This window comes from Maylandia zebra, linkage group LG1, assembly GCF_041146795.1.
Source record: "Maylandia zebra isolate NMK-2024a linkage group LG1, Mzebra_GT3a, whole genome shotgun sequence".
In the NCBI taxonomy this organism is placed as follows: Eukaryota; Metazoa; Chordata; class Actinopteri; order Cichliformes; family Cichlidae; genus Maylandia; species Maylandia zebra.
The window spans coordinates 8197972-8214379 of record NC_135167.1 but is presented as its reverse complement, the minus strand read 5'-3'; the positions used below and the strand labels follow the sequence as shown (position 1 = coordinate 8214379).

At 40.9% G+C, this 16408-nt stretch overlaps 2 protein-coding genes across 2 annotated transcripts; both read right to left on the bottom strand.

Moving 5' to 3' along the window:
- Positions 1-2035: 2035 nt before the first annotated feature.
- LOC101463571 (growth arrest-specific protein 1) lies at positions 2036-5470 on the bottom strand. The gene has a single exon (XM_004539726.3). The coding sequence runs from the start codon at positions 4726-4728 to the stop codon at positions 3979-3981; it is 750 nt and encodes a 249-aa protein (XP_004539783.1). The 5' UTR covers positions 4729-5470; the 3' UTR covers positions 2036-3978.
- A 3901-nt stretch (positions 5471-9371) lies between these two features.
- On the bottom strand, positions 9372-15625 carry cplx3b (complexin 3b). The gene is made up of 3 exons (XM_004539727.5): positions 15087-15625; positions 12350-12437; positions 9372-12001 (listed from the first exon to the last, which is right to left on the bottom strand). The coding sequence occupies exons 1-3, from the start codon at positions 15242-15244 to the stop codon at positions 11777-11779; spliced, it is 471 nt and encodes a 156-aa protein (XP_004539784.1). The 5' UTR covers positions 15245-15625; the 3' UTR covers positions 9372-11776.
- Between the last annotated feature and the right edge of the window lie 783 nt (positions 15626-16408).

Sequence of the window (16408 nt, the reverse complement as noted above, 5' to 3'; positions counted from 1 at the left end):
CTTTGGATGCAATTTTGACCCTTGTGCTTGCTTTGTTGTTTCTGGGAGTACTGCCAATTTATATTGCCTTCTTAAAAAGTCTGCTGAATAACCTTACAGTAATGCAGCCCAGAATGGGAGCTTTTTAGATGGAAAACTTATCCCACAACCCCTCCTCCAAAACATCACCGATCCTCCTCTCCTAAACCACGACCTACAGCATTGTGGCTTCGATCAGTCTCCATATTCCCTTCCTCCCTCTCTTTTTCTTTTGGTACTGTTAAAGCTACACACGAGTAGTGCTGGTATCACTGTTGCCTATAAAGAGGGGTTTGTATGTTCTGGTCCCTAAGGAGCTGGGTGACCTTGACTCCATCATCCCTCTACATAGAGAGCAGGTCGGCTAGTTGCTATGGCTCCATGGCTGTCATGAATGGAACATTGTATGCGTGTGACATAAGAACCTCCCAAATCCATGGGTCACCCCACTTTGGAGTTGGGGGAACAGGGGGGTTTGTTTTAAAGAAATGTTGAATAAAGATAATTTAGAAAATGGGCTCCAGCACACTGCTCCCTCTGTAACCCCACCCCCCATTCTCCTCCACACACAATCCCCAAGGCTCCTCTGTGCATGTTTGTTTTGACTTTGCTCCCAGAATTGGGGGGACAGGGTGGGTTTTTTTTTTTGGAGGACTTTTAAGATGCATGGCAGTGGTTAAGACAGACTGAACCAAAGACAGTCTAACTACATGAGATGGAGTCGTGCTATATTGTAGCTGTAGGCTGCATTGTTTCTCTATCTTGCAGCAGACAGTTGGACCTACTTGAGAATTCCTGTGGTTTACAAAAGAAAAAAAGAAAAAATCAGTAAAGGCTGTATAGAAGTTCTCTCCAGGCTTGGAGATGTTACTGAAATTTGCCACCTGTTAGCTCAAGTAACAAACTTCCAAAACGTAATTACTCAACAAATGTAGGTCTGTTTTTTTTCACGCAAGTATAGTGGAAAAACGTTACTCCTCAGTTTATTCCTTTTTTGTTTGTCCGACTGCTTGTACCATTTGGACATGCCTAAAGTAACATTTGCAGAACAGGTGTGCAGCTCAGCTCACACCTAACTGCTAATGCTAATGATCATTTCACAGTTTGTTAACGACTTGCAAATACCTCAGTAACTGTGGAGGAAGCACCAAATGGTGGCTTGCTCTGAAGTAGTTCATTATATTTTCGGTCATTAGCAAAGTCACACTGACACTGGGAAAGTTTGAAGGTATATGATTAAATCTTTCCAGTATCGGCTTATCTGCTTTTCTCTACCTTTTTCATTTTAAAGGTTTTGTGCTTTACATCTACGTAACTATGACTCATGTGTTTGAAATGCAATATAGTACTCTTCAGAACTTCCTAACTCTTACAACCTGACCATTACCGCCCATTTCAAATAAACAAAAGGTAAAATTAACACAGGATCCAGTACTGAAAGCAATACTGACAAAACAAACCCACTCAGTCCCTTAGCTGACTTGAGAATGACTGTTTCCAGGAACCCAAAATGCTAACGTCATATAACTATTTTATAGTGAAAATTTAATGTGAAGAAATATGATTAAAATATAATAAGTGCTAGTATGTGAAGGTTTACACATTATATGCAGATTTAGCTCATGCCACATATACCACTGAAATATCTAGACACTTTTGGATGCGCCCTTATTTCCCAAGGGGTTGCCACAACGGATGAATCTGCATGTTTGATTTGGCACTGATTTTATGCCGGATGCCCTTCCTTTTCCCTTTTATCCAGCTTTGGGACTAGCATTAAGTACATTAGCTTGTGAGCCCCTGAGACTGAGTTTGTTTCCTCTGAGTGTTGGACCACAGATCTTTTGTGTGTAAGATGAATGGGTTGAAAACTACCGCATGGATCCTCTACACTACTTTTAAAAAAATATTATCATTAAATATGCACATACAGTCATGAATGCTCCACTGACTTTGAGGTAATGTACGATCACCAAAATATTACAGGGAAATGATGTAAAAATCAAGCACACATTGGTTAAAAGTTCAACATTATTTATTCCTTTTTATTCTTGGGCTACATTAGGTCATATATGTATTATAAAACGCATCCTCCAGTTTGGAGGAAGGAAGACGTGCTGAAGTGTTTACTGCTATATTCCCAAAAAATGAGAGGAAACATTGAAAACTACATCCAAAAAACAGGTTTTGTGAACAAACTTTGAGCTACATTTGTTTATATTAAAAGCATTTAAGCGACACTTGTTTTACTGCATATGACGGTAAAATATATACACATTCTTCATACTATAGCTTCATAATTTAACACTTAACATTCATTGTTTAAGACTGCATTTCAAGTGGCAAAGACACAAACTGGCAGCTTCAGAAAAAGTGATCAAAACTAACAAAAACTTTGTTTTTAATTTTCCCCTTTTTCAGCATAACGTGGAAGTAAGAAGTCAGACTGAAAATCTGCTGGTTTCAGTCCCTGGACCTGCAAACAGGTAAAATCAACCACGCAGCAGCTGTTCAAAGCAATGTGTGCAAGTACAAATATGAATGTGATGTTTTGCTCTGACGTTTTTAGCCTCGAAACACACAAAAGACTTCAAAGTACAATTACTGAGGAAAGGATCCCCAACATGAAAATGTAAAAGTTGTAAAAATCTCATATTATTAACTTGAGTTTATCTGTGTGTGTGTGTGTGTCATTTAGAAAATAGCTGGGTAAAACATTTAATTTAAAAGTATCCTGACAAATGTATCCTGACAAAATGAAGAAACACTTTCAACTTCAAGCCAACCTGTGTGACATAAAATAAGGAATTATAACTATGTTTGCTCACAGTGAACATCAAGACTACTTCTTGATGTTTTGTTTACCATTTACTGCATTGCTGCTTTAGTGTTGCTTGGTGTTACTTTAGGTGTTTTGTTCAGCAGAGTTTGACTTACTCATCCTTAACTTGCACAGTTTGTTACATATATGTGGCTTAAATCCAACATTGTGCTTTGGAAAAAGAAAGCAAAGCACTGTCAGACCACCTGTAGATGTGAGCAGTCTTGTGGACAAACTGTAAATGTTGTACGTTGACTTGTTCACTCCAGCAGCTGGCAGTTGTTCCTGGAGTGTAGCAGCAGTGTGAAAGCAGTAATAAAGATAGGGGTCTCCTTAGAGGCCTCAAATGGGGTAGGCAGTAGAATGGAGGAAGAAGGGGGTGAGGGTGGTCTCAGGAAAAGTTCAATAACACAATCTCAAATGGGGGAGGGGAACAAGACAGAGTGCTGGAGAGGCGCTTCAGTTAATTTAAGTACTTGATCACACACCCTTGCCTGTCCTCTCACTGTTCCTACAAATATTTGAAGTGTGGCTGTTGCAACAATGAAAAGGCCCCTGAAATAGAGAGCAGAGCAAATAGAGACTGGATGGATCCAATGTTTGTCCAAGGTCTTAATAAGGCCACACTTCAAGTACCATTGAAAGCAAACCAAATAAACAGGAGCTGTTTGAGGGCAAACAAAGTGGCCGTGCGCTTCAACAAAATACGGTCTGGTTAATTTCCTCTCACTGCTACATGAAAATGTTTTTGATATTTTTGACAAAAGCTTTCTTTTAACTTAAACTGGTGGGGAATTTTAACTCGGAAAACTAAAAGGAGCATGTACAGTATACAAATCGAAAGGAAATACTTCCTGAGTGAGATGTGCATGGAGAATTACTAAGGTTGTGGAAATTTTACACAAACCATTACAGTGCTGTCTGTCACCATGAAACTAGCACGAGAAGTTTGAGGGGCCCAGGGACGAAAAAATAACCTTTCTCATCCTGCAGACCTGAATTCAAGTCCTCTGCCAGCAAAGCATCGCCTGCTCAAGTGTCTTTGAGAAAGTTACCAAGTCCTTATTAAATTAAATACGGGATAATTTTGCTTTTGTACAGTACATTTTATTCATAAAACTGTAAAAATACCCATCCCCTCAGTATAATATCCGTGCTGTAAGAAGAAACAAGGGCAACACGCCTCTGGATAAGCTCTGAGAAGCAGAGGAGTTTTCACTAAAATCCACCTTTTTGTCATTTTTAGGGTAATTGTTTTTGTTTGGATCTTCATAACCTTTAGTCGGGTCTGAAACAACGCTGTGGTCTCCTATGGAGCAAAGTTTGCTCATGTTCTCCTTGACCACTTCACACAAAGGCCTCTCCACTCCATCGCAAATGCAGCGGTTCAGAAGCATGCCGTTTGGGATGAACAGCATCTGCTGAATGGTGGCTTTACACCTGGAGGAGCACTTCCGGCCATTGAACAGCTGCCCGCAGTATGACATGTAGGCTGCCAGGGAGGTGTGGCAGTTGCTGTCTTCCTCGCAGCGCTGCCGGGCCTCCATGCACCCTATACCTCCGGCGTCCTTCGGGTGTCTTCGGGGCAGGCACGGCTCTATGGCCCGCTTGGCGTTGAGGCAGTCCAGATCTTGAGCGCAGTCGCAGGTCTCCAGATCTGGCCCACTGCGGGTGTGATTCAGCCTTATCAGCGCGCTGATGCAGTGGCTGGGGCATTGCTTTCTAGTTCCTTTGATGTTACCTTCACATGCTGTCATGTATTGATTGTATGCAAGTTCGCACTCGGGTTCGTCGTGGCACCGGAGAAGCGCCTGCCAGCATATTAGCTGTGCATCCAAGGCCACCAGCACCCACGGGAGAAGTGCCAGGGCGCTGCACCAACATTTCATGCTTGGATGGAGTTGTAGTTCGGTGACGTGCACTTTCTCCACCAGCACATTAGGATCAGAGCGACTCAGGCACAGAAACTTTCACACTGAAGTTCATACAAGTTTTCTTTTCATCCGAGAGTTTTCGCAACAGACAACCTGTTAACACCGCAGCTCTTTCAAAAATTCTCCACTCACTTTTGCACCTTGGATGAGTTTGGCTCCTCCCGGTGAGATTTGCAACAGTAGAAGTCAAGATCTGACTCAGGGGATTCACCACGCGTAGTTGCAAGAAACGGAAAAGTCAATTCGGGAAGCATGTCCGTTCAAAGACGAGAAATCCAAACTCCAAAGTGCAGTCTGTCTCCGCATCACCGGTGCAAATCTGAGGTGGCCACTGAAACGCGCCATTGGGCTATCTAAAGTTTACAACTCTAACTACAATTAATGTACACAACTCAGATATTACACTAGAACTCTCCTGCCATTGCTAGTTTCGATTCTTCCCAGCGCTACTACTTTTAACATCCATCCACGCATTCATTCCAAACTTGTTTTTTTTTTGTTTTTTTTAGTTGAGAGCTATTTCTCTCAGTCCCATTTTGTCCCGCTATGTGCGTCTTTGTCCTTCTTCTGGCTGTTACGCTTCACGGTCCGCCGAGCATTTCCCCACAACACCCCTCCTCCACGAAAAAAAAGAAAGAAAAAGTCGCGCCTTTCCCCCTCCTTCTCTCATTTACAATCCTGGCCACCGATTGGTCGTCACTGAGGAGTCAGCCGTGGGACCCATTTCCAGGCCCACAGCAGCACAGCTCTGAGCACAAATCCTCTCAGTATATGACGAGATAGGCTGGATGAAACTGTTTATAATTTTCCTTGTATGAAACCCAGGATCTGTGTGGTCCTCCTGTAGCAAAACATAAGTGAAAGGGGGAGGCAGGCAGGGGGAGCTTGCAAAATGCATTCCTTTGCAAGAAGCTCACATCTGCAACTTCACTGCTCCAAATTTCAGCGAAGAAAAACAAATCTGTTTCTCCGGAGCAAGGAGAAACCTCAGTGATGGCTTCCTCGCCGATGAGGATTTTCACTTAAAGGTTCTCGCTAATTGTCTCCCTCCCTCGTCTCCCCATTCTGCAGAGTTTTTTAAGCCTCGATTGATAGAGGAGAAAGGGAGAGAATAGTATTTTCTGGCCCGTTTCACCCTAATTGTGTCAGATTGGCCATGCGGTGGCCCAGTGTCTTTCCAGCCTGAAGATTGTTCACGCACTGCAGCCTATCAATAGAGAGGGGTTCAGCATCAATATATTTTACAGCTATTCCCTTTCACACCACACTTGAAAACTACCAATAGCCCAGGCGTTCCTGCCATTGAAATGGAAACGAGCTTTTCCAGCTTCAGGTCTGCCCTCACAGAGGGGCTGTGCCAGTTTTGCACAAACCACACAGAGCAGATGGGTGCCCAACCTGAAATCTGCAAGAATGCAAAAGAACTGATAGCATTCTGGTAATTATTGTAGCTCTGTGTCTTTAACAGGGACAGAGTCAGCACTGGAGCTGCAAGTAACACTTTAAATAGTAAATTTGGGGCTTTTTAAACTTTAGTTTAACTTACTTTAATTTATTTTAGTGTTAAATTAAAGTTTGGATGAAATTTATAAAGCTGTAACTGGCAATTATTACTTAAAACGAGTCTAAGTAAGTGCTAAAATATAATTTTGTTTTGTTGGGTTTATACACTAAAACCAGTTGATCACGTTTTGGACAAGAGCAGACATTTTAGAGAAAACATGCAGATCAACACACAAAAAGACAGCTAGTGCATATATATGAGATCAGTCAATTAAAAAAACTTTATTTGCATATCACTTTTCATGCAAATCACTGCAGTTCACTGTGTCTCACAGATGATTAACAGAGTATAATAAGTGAAAGCCACTCAAAATAAACTAAAAAGATAAAACATCATGGAAATAACATAAAGAAAATATTCTTTAAAGTAAAAGTATGTCAGTTAAATTAAGAGCAATACAAATAATAAATAAAATAAAACACAATGTACGGGAACAAGCCGGCTCTAATCTGTGAAAAATGCTGTGATGAGAGCAGTTAAAATGAAAGCATTAAAAATCAAATAAACCTACAACTTAGACACAATGAGGTAATAAAAACAAAGTAACTTCTTGAAAAGAACACTCAGTCAAAAGCCAGATTGAAGGCATATGTTTGAAGTTCAAATATTTCAACACTTCCAACTGCAGCGCCAATCTGAGCTAATGAAACCTTACCTACACAACAACAACGACGACAACGACGATGGCGACAACAACAACAACTGGTAATCATTAACAAATATATAATATAGCATAGAAAATTTTTAGGTGTAAATAGGAATAATCAAATGAGTTATGGGTTATTATCAATTATATAGTGCAATATAATTAAATTCTAATTTATAATTCTATTTTTATAATAATTGATAATTGGAGGTGAGCTTCCCTCCCTCCAAGACATCTACAGGAAGCGCTGCCTGAGGAAAGCAGGGAGGATCATCAAGGACTCCAGTCACCCCAGCCATAAACTGTTCAGACTGCTTCCATCAGGAAGGAGGTTCTGCAGCATCCGGTCCCGTACCAGCAGACTGAGAGACAGCTTCTTCCACCAGGCCATCAGACTGCTGAACACGTCATAGACACCTCAGCTTCACTACTGGAACTTCAACATTATGCACTCCACACTGTATATAAATGCCACTTGTTTTGCACATGTTCAACTCTGTATATTTTATATATTTTATTATTATTATTATTATTATTATTATTATTATTAATTTATTTATTTTTTTACTATTTAATTTGTAAAAATGTGTATACACACACACACACACACACACACACACACACACACACACACACACACGTAGGAAAATATTTAGTATACACATCCAGAAATGCATACACTATTATATATTGTACATATATTTATTAGTTTCAGGTTGGCCATTCTTGTATTTTGCTCGTTTGTGTTGTTGTGTTTGCACATCTCTGTTGCTTGTGGGGCTCGCACACAAGAATTTCACTCGCATGTGCTGTGCCAGTGTGCCTGCACATGTGATGTGACAATAAAAGTGATTTGATTTGATTTGATTTGATTTGATTTAATCTAATGATATGAATGGTAATGCCTTTTAACAGTATTCATGATTAGTAAACATGATCAACTACACTAGTTTTAGTATATAAATTTATACTAAGGCGCTTTCTAAAATGAAGGAAGTGAACAAAAATAATAGTATATATGTAATAATAATAATAATAATAATACCTCACCAAAAACGACCATCCATCCTTACATCCACCTTTTTAGATCTTCTTAACTGCTTTTCCAGTTCAGGGTCAAGAGTCAAGGGTCACAGGTGAACTTGAGTCTATCTCATCTGTAATAGGATGACATACAGGGTACACACTGGATACATCACCAGTCTGAAATGTAATTTTTGCTAAAATCCTCAGAGCACCCATTTATTGACCTGCAGTGACCCTTCCTTGTAAGAGGACAAAGTAAACGCAAACCATGCCATTAAAAAGCCCCCCACAGGATATCAGAGCCACCAGATTCCATGACTGTAGCAGTTCTCAGGTGCACACCATCCACTCACTCACTCTTTGGAATATGCAGTATGCCCATTTGACTCTACATTTTCCCCCATCTTTGCCATCCTTTGTCTTGTGGATTTTGCACCTTTGAACTCTCTGATGTGTGTATGCCCTCAACCACAATATAGAGTTCCCTCCATGAATCTGTCAACGGATTATTCTTGATGACAGTCTGATTACAGTGACATTTCTCAATCACTTGAAGAGTGACTCCATAATATGGTAGTTTACACATTTGCTAACAAGGAAAAGCTCCCTAGTTCAATCGTGGTAGGACCTGACCCCAAATCCCATCGGGGCTGGGTCAGGAAGGGCATCCAAATCAAATAAGCAGAGTTACCTGTTATGGTAACCCCCTTCCAAATAGCTGTTAAAAGTAGCTTCTGAGTCCTCGGATACTTACTGTCTTTGCTACAGGGATGAATGGACAGTAGTCGCTGTTCCTGTTGAAACAGTGTCTGTTTGAGTAGTTTTTAAGATTGAAGCTCCTGCTTTAAGTGCTTGGACCCTATTTCAAAGTCATGACTGCATTCATAGCATTCACATAGAGAATCATCCCTGAGCTAAAAATTATTACTGTGTGTATGCATGCTGTGAACTGGTGCATATGTGAATGCATTCATTGTGTTTCTCCACTTATTTGTTCGGGTTTTTCCTTTAAACTTTCCTCTTTCATGTGTGGATTACTTGACTCATTCGGTCAGCACACTGCTGCCAGAGATAATGAGGATGTTTTTTAGATTCATTTGAAATATTACATTCTGTTCTTAACATCTTTTAATACTAGTTTTAACGCTAATACTAGTTAATACAGCCCGGCTTTGACTTGTCAGTCACAATCTATGGGGCTCACCCAGAAGCCTCCCTCATGAACAAATCTGTAATTGTGAGTGTGTTTTTATCGCCCCCTGGTGTTCAAGCTGCTGCACATTTAACAACATGCACAAACGACACACTAAACCTCGAAGCCATTTAAACTCAAACACAGTAGAAATGAATTCAATTAATAAATAGAATATAATAAAAAAATTTATTGCAGTTAAAACGCAGAAGTCACTGAAATACTTTCCAACAGAATGACAGAGATACAATGAAAGAAAACAAAAAGGTCAAAGGAGAAAAACTGCGTGTCATGGTAGCCATTTCCTGAAAAATCTGGACCACAGAATGACACCACAGAAATCATATATATGTGTATATTGTTATTATTATTGAGTTATTGAATTATTATTTCAAGTCACAAACACTCATACAAAGCAAAGAGTTTTGCTTTATGGCTTCATTTCCCCCCATGAATATCGTCTCATGATGAAACATGACATATTCTAGTAGCTCTGTTTATAAAAGGACTTATTGCAACTTTTCTTCTTCTTCGTATTATTGAAATATTCTGAATATATAGATATATATATATATAATTGTGTATCTAACAGATGAAAATAATCACTGTAGTGAAAAAATGTTGCCTCCGCTTTCATTCAGTAGTAGTGTGGCACCTACAGTGAGGAAATTAAAACTCATACAGTAAATTAACAAAATCTTTTTGGCCACAGTTTAAACTTAAAAGAAAAATATTAAGTAACACAAAGCGGGGAAAAAAAGTTTTTGGCCGTAGAACCATAAAAGGAATGAGATCGGGGACAGATGTGAGATCAAGCCAACATCACCTTCATCACCACTGCTACATAAACTGAACACTGGCAAAATGTAGCATATATGAATGTAACATAACATCAACAGCATCCTCCCTAATGTCACCCCTACCTTCACACTTGGCTATTAATCAACAATACCACAGTAAGCCCACACTGACTGAGTGCTCTGTAACACTACGATGAGCACTCCCGGCTATAGGGTGAGTTTTTTTTTTCTGTTTTACAAAGACACCACTTGACGCATCACACTGGCTAAACAACACGAAATCCACCAGCACGAAAGAGCACTACTGAGACGGAGGGGTCAATGAGATGGAGGACAGGTCAAAGGTCACCTGATGGTTGACAACACTGCAAGACCCGGTGAGTTGATGGAAACAGAATGACTCGCTGTTGACAGTATAGGCAAACAGATACCTGTACATCTAACAGAACATAAATACTTGAATGCGGACTCTGTATTTGGATTTATACACACACACACTGTCGTTACACATCTGGACATATTTGTGCCTTTTCCTTAATGTTGGTCAGAGTGTTATCAACACAGGCTTTGGCATACAACTTGTAAAGCATTTACATTTCTTCTAACTGAGCAGCTTTTATTCTTTTAACCTATAAATGCAGCATATGTGCAGAAATACTTCCAGTATAGTTGATATTGATGCTAGGTTAAATTTGGGAACACATGAATTACACGTAGCAAAACTATCTGGACTTTCAGCAAGACATCATCTGTGCTTGCTTGGTAATTATTAATGGTTTTTAATCGAACAGGAAAGAAGAAAAGAAAAAAATTGAAACTTCTTCCAAAAATAAAAAAAAAATCAATAAGGCTCGTCTTTGTAAAAAGTAGCTTTTAGATTTCGGAGCTCAAAAGAAGACAACCTTGTACGGACATCCAAGGCACACTGAAGTACAGAAAAATCTAAATGATATGTCTATGAGAATATTTAAAACTGATGCAGCAACATTAGCAAGCTACTTTTGACCAAGATCAGCCCATTTCTACCATGTTGTGCATTTGTACATGAAAAATAAACAGAGCGAGCTTTTATTTTATTTTACCTACATCAACTCCCCCAAATTTAACATAACACAGCAATCAGTGTCAGCTTTGTTTATGTGTGCTTTCATTCCAATGAAGCAGCTGATCTCACTGATGCGCTTATTGAAAGTGCACGTGTTCATCACTGAAATCAGTTGCTGTGTGTTTGGAAGCAAGAAAATCCTGCACACACACACACATACACACCTGCGACCTCTGCTGCAGAATCACATTGTGTTATCACAGGTCACATGAGGTACAGAGAGCTGGGGAGGTTATAGGGAGTAAAGGATTTAATACACTGGAAAAACCTTTCTCAGAGGTGAAACTGCTCTAAGGGCAGAGCTATTTTAATTGGCTAAATCTCAGTGAGAGGAGCCACATTTTTGGCTAATTGGCAATTTATGTAAAAATATTCATGGCATTCATGACCTTTTAAGATATCGGGAAGTCAAAAGGCAAACAAATTAAGCCGTTTCACCTGGTTGTCATTGTGGCTAGAATTGTATTGTAGGTTTGTAAGATGTAGCCAAGATATCGTACTATAAGGCTTCTGTTTAACTTTGCACGACCAGAAAAAACTGTTAATATGTGGCTCTGCCAACTGACATTCCACTACAGCAATGAGAAAATGTCTACCCCCGGAGCAGCTCTGCCTCTGAAAATATTTGTACAAGAAAAACTCTAATCTCCTGGGCTTGGAGTTGGCCAGATCACATCAGACTGCAATTCTCCGTCTGCTTTTTGAGGTCTTCCAGTGTGGCCTGGGCTTTGTCTTTCAGCTGGTCGATGTCCACATTCTGGATGTTGGACAGCTGGCCCAGCACCGACTGCTTGTGTGCTTCCTCCTCGTTGTCCTCGGCGATCATCTTGGCAAGCTCTGTGGGCAGCACCACATCGTCCCCTGCCTGCTGGATTTGGGTCTCATCCATCTCATTCTGAGGTGGACACACATGGACAAAGATAATATATATCTGACGTATAGCCATGTCCACCAGGACCAACAAGAGAAAGGACAAGCTCTTCCATGGCTTGGAAAGCATAAGAATATGTGATCTTCTGTCAAATAATAAGAAGTAATAATGATGCTCAAGGTCACCTTACATCATGAAATTAATGAATCAGTAACACTTAAATATTCCAATAAGAAAGAACATTACTCAGCAATTGATTAAAAGTAGTATTAACATAGTACTATTATTCCTATTGCCTATTCACGATACAGATTTTAAAGGGGAGGATTATCTTTACTTTCTTTAGATTATTGGATATTTCAGTTAATTTACCTTTGGTAGTCTGTACTTTTCCCGAAAATGAGTTCTAACTGTGGCTCGCTCAGCTTTCTTCTGAGCGTAATGAGCTTCTCGTTCTTTTCTGCAAGAGAGGACGAAAAATATTTTGGGGGCACAATTGAAAAAGTGAAGCTTAGGTTCCAACCAGAGGTGACTATATAAATATATACATTTTTAATATGCGCTTTTATTTAAATGAGACATAGAAAATGCAAATGTTAACTCCAAGATCTTTACTTTTGCAGTGGGTATCGCACCAAATATTACAAACCAAATATGCCGTAAAATAAATCTGGTACTTCTCTAAAGTCAAGTGAAGTTGCATCTCAGCTGTAAAATAAACATAAGGCTTCTGCTGAATCTGAATCATGGAGGCCTTGGAGCCTAGCGTTACCCCGTGTCCTCCTAACGCTAACTACAGGGCATACAGCGAACAGAAGGTGGAGCAGCAGCAGTGCCGCCATGGGGAGAAAAGCAAGACATGTTTTGCTTATGCTTATAAACCCCAGATGCAGCATCCTGACAGTCCGGCTTTCCTCTGAGGGATTTCAGTTTTCTCAGGTTGTGGACTAATAGATCTGCACTCATTACCACTCACATGCTGTCAGTCTGTCCTGTACTTACTAACTTAAGCGGTACAGCATGGTCTGCCTGATGAGCCTCATTCATGTTAAATACCTTAAGTCTGTAAAGGAAAACCTGAAAAGAGTGAGTTACTCTGCAAAACAGGTAGTTAAACCAAATACATAGGAAGTACTGAGACATTTAAAAATACTTATCTTGGTGAAACTGAATGTTGGGCCATATCAAATGTCTTTTAGCCTACTTAGATTTGTCTCTTAAAACTCTTAAAAACAGTCCATTATACAGTGTATGAGGCCTCCAGCAGAGGGCAGGCTGTAGGCTCCTGGCAATGCCTTTGCCATTCAGTGTCACTGGAATATTTATGGCTTTAGTGTAATTCGTAATTGTCCCCCATCATTTGCTAAATCAGCTGATATGCCTCTTACAAATTATGAGTCAACAGATATAATCCTTTACAATTTTGTGTGTACAGCCCAAGGTTGAGCATAGCATGATTACAGAAACAAAAAGCAATACAAACACAAACATTGTGGATGATTTTAATCAAAGCAAAGCTACAGTGAAAGAGGCTGCATTGCATGCCTAAAAGGATTAGATCAGCAGCATCATCTAAAAGCAGAGGGACACTCCAAGACCAGCGGCATGGTTCAAAAAGTGTCTGTACCCAATGTGTCAGGGGAAGGTCGTTTTATGTGGCGTTGCAGCATTCATGGAGGCGTCCATGTGAGCCTGAGTTCACTTCATATCAACGTGAGTAGGCCAAACACCAAGGGGCCATGTGGTGCTCACTTGCAACCAATGACCGGGGCTTTGTGCCTTTCTTTCTCAAGGGCATCAGATGACCGGGGTCGTCTCTGTGGTCTTCGCGTTGAGGGTAATAAAATGTGTGTATGTGACACGTCAGCATCGCCAACCCACCCTCACAAACCATATTCTGCTTCATTCTGAGCAGAACGAGCTTCTCAGTGACCTATGCTCGTGTTCAGCACCTCTGACTAATAACTCGCCTCCGAAGAAGGTCACATTATGACGGAAGAGCATTAAGCATCTCGTCATGCCTCCTATGGAGCTCAGTGGGCTGAGCTAAGTGTTAATACTGCTAGAGTTAGGACTTCACCTCCCACTCATTTTGAAAATGTCTGCCCATGGTACAGTGAAACACTTTGGATAGACGTGTTAAATGATGAGGACGATACATTTGGATAATTTCCTTTTAACAACAGGACAGTATGTAGTGCTGTTTGGGTTCTGAACAAACTTGCAGACAGAAACCAATAAAATCAGGTTTATTTGTCTTGTTTTTCTGCAAAAACCAGATCTGAATCCCTATCCTGGATTATTTATAGTAGCTTATTATATGACGTGGAGTTCTGCTCTGAGGATCACACTAATCAATAGTGAGTTGCTGTCTCCTGGGTGAACTCTGCCAAATGACCTTGTTGTTGCCTTATATTCTCACCTAGTGCACTCTGAAATTAAACTACATGATAAATATAATAATAAAACAGCGTGTAAAGAATGAACTTTGGAAGGTGAGGTGAAGGTGATAAGGGAAAGATTGAAATGATATAAAGTGAAAAAAAATCAAGTGAATTACAACAATTTAAGTCAAAGGCAATATTTGACATATTTTTGCAGGCATCCCCTGGCTTTAAATCACTGTCATTTTGAATAGTTACTTCTGTATGATTATAATGACGATGATGAGAGTCGGTTAAAAGCCGAAACTAATTTGTATTATTGTTGGTTATTTGCCCTCTAATAATCACCACTTTAATTACCACACAGTCCGCTCCATTATTCAGCCGCACGCACAGCATTAGGAACATTTTTTGCCACAGGCACGAATCCCTGTAGACATTTCCGTGGAAGAATGATTCCAGGAATCCCAAATTAAAGACGGCGCTACACATTTTTGCCGAAGCAAAGAGACGGAGAGCTCCCTGGGCGAGAGGAGCAGCTGCGCGTGGAGTGTTCATATTATTGCACTGGTGCGTAAAAAAAGCGCGCGGCGCACTGGGGGCTTTCTGCTATTTACACAGAAAAACACACTGTTTAAGCATGCCACGTTTCCACCCCCTCACCCCCGACACACAGGCTTTTTTCATCACAACTTTACAATCAGAAACTTCAATCATTGGCTTACTTTTCCTCCTCTAACTGTTGCTGATATTGTTCAAATTCCTCTTGAGTCATTCCCTGCGCGGCGGCGTCTGATTTCTCCCCTTCGGATTTCTCCTCCGTCAGTCCTCCTGTCAGGTTCTTCAGCTGTCCTCCCACCACGTGTTTTACCATGAAAGCCATAGTTGCGCTTTGGAGAGTCCTCGATTTGTTCGGTTAAGAAGTTGAAGTTGCGATGCGCTCTTGGGCAGAGCGATGATGGGCAGATATCAACCAAGTGCCGTTTAAACGAGTATGAGACTTGTAACTTTCAAAGGATGACTAAGAGCAGTCAAAGCGTAAAAAGTAGAAAATAATTCCGACGATGCGTCGAAGACCGAGAATTTCAGCACCACTGGCCCTGGACAGCTCCGTGCCGAGAAGGATGGAGAGGAGCTGCTCAGCTATGAGTCAACAACTTTGGCGCTGAACTCTACCAATCCTGTGACTCCGTCCGCAGCCACCACTCCCTCCACCCAATCCCAAGCACCGCCGGACTCGGTGTGCGCTTGCACAGCGCGCGTCGGCACCGTGGGCTGCGCGGGATCCCGTGATTCGCCGTCTGATTATAACTTGCAATGGATTCAGACAGCTTTCCGGAGGGGGTGTGGGGGGACAAACAACACGTGACGAGCCACAGTATCTCCTGGCTGTTTTGGTGCCTTGGTCTCTGTCAGGGTCATCTGCGCGCTAGAGCCTACTACAGAGTTTGTCAGCAGACAAACAGAGTATTAATTGCAAATTAGTGGGATGGTTGTCTGTTAACCCACGGCATTAGCTTGGTTTGTTGGTCTAATTGCTTAGAAATGATGAGTCCTCTCTGTCTGCTGCACATGAATAGGCTCCATTTCCAACAAGATGAGTCTGTGTACGTTGCATGGGCAGATTCAGCACCCTTGTAAATATCCATTCTACTTGTGGACTAGAGTTGGTAAATTTGTCTCCATTGCATCACAGTAATACAGAACAGTACTGTACTGATCCAACGTCTTGCAAGTGAGGTTGTAATGTCAGTATTTTGTGCTTGTTTGGCTGTGTTAGTGTGTCTTTGATGGGGCAGGCGGGGTAAATAGTTTAACTTCCATGAGCAGATAATGCGTTTTAGTGAAAGGCTGGCTGCTTCTTGAGGTTACTGGAGATGACGTAGCACTCAACTAGAAAGCCTCATTTCTAAAAATATGACCTACATGTGTGTGAGGGATGCTTTAAATCTCTCTTCCTGTGAGATTCTTGACATCCAAAGTGTGAAAAGCAACTTTGATCACAAGTCAACAACTCCAGTGTCCTGATCCTCGCAGCAGTCTGACA

Bases quoted from the DNA above. Each gene is read 5' to 3' on its own strand.
- LOC101463571 (XM_004539726.3), bottom strand. From the start codon at position 4,728: ATGAAATGTTGGTGCAGCGCCCTGGCACTTCTCCCGTGGGTGCTGGTG.
- cplx3b (XM_004539727.5), bottom strand. From the start codon at position 15,244: ATGGCTTTCATGGTAAAACACGTGGTGGGAGGACAGCTGAAGAACCTG. The intron at 12,438-15,086 runs GTAAGCCAATGA...CCTCTCTTGCAG, and splicing joins CAACAGTTAGAGGAGGAAAA to AAAAGAACGAGAAGCTCATT. The intron at 12,002-12,349 runs GTAAATTAACTG...TGTCCACCTCAG, and splicing joins AAAAGTACAGACTACCAAAG to AATGAGATGGATGAGACCCA.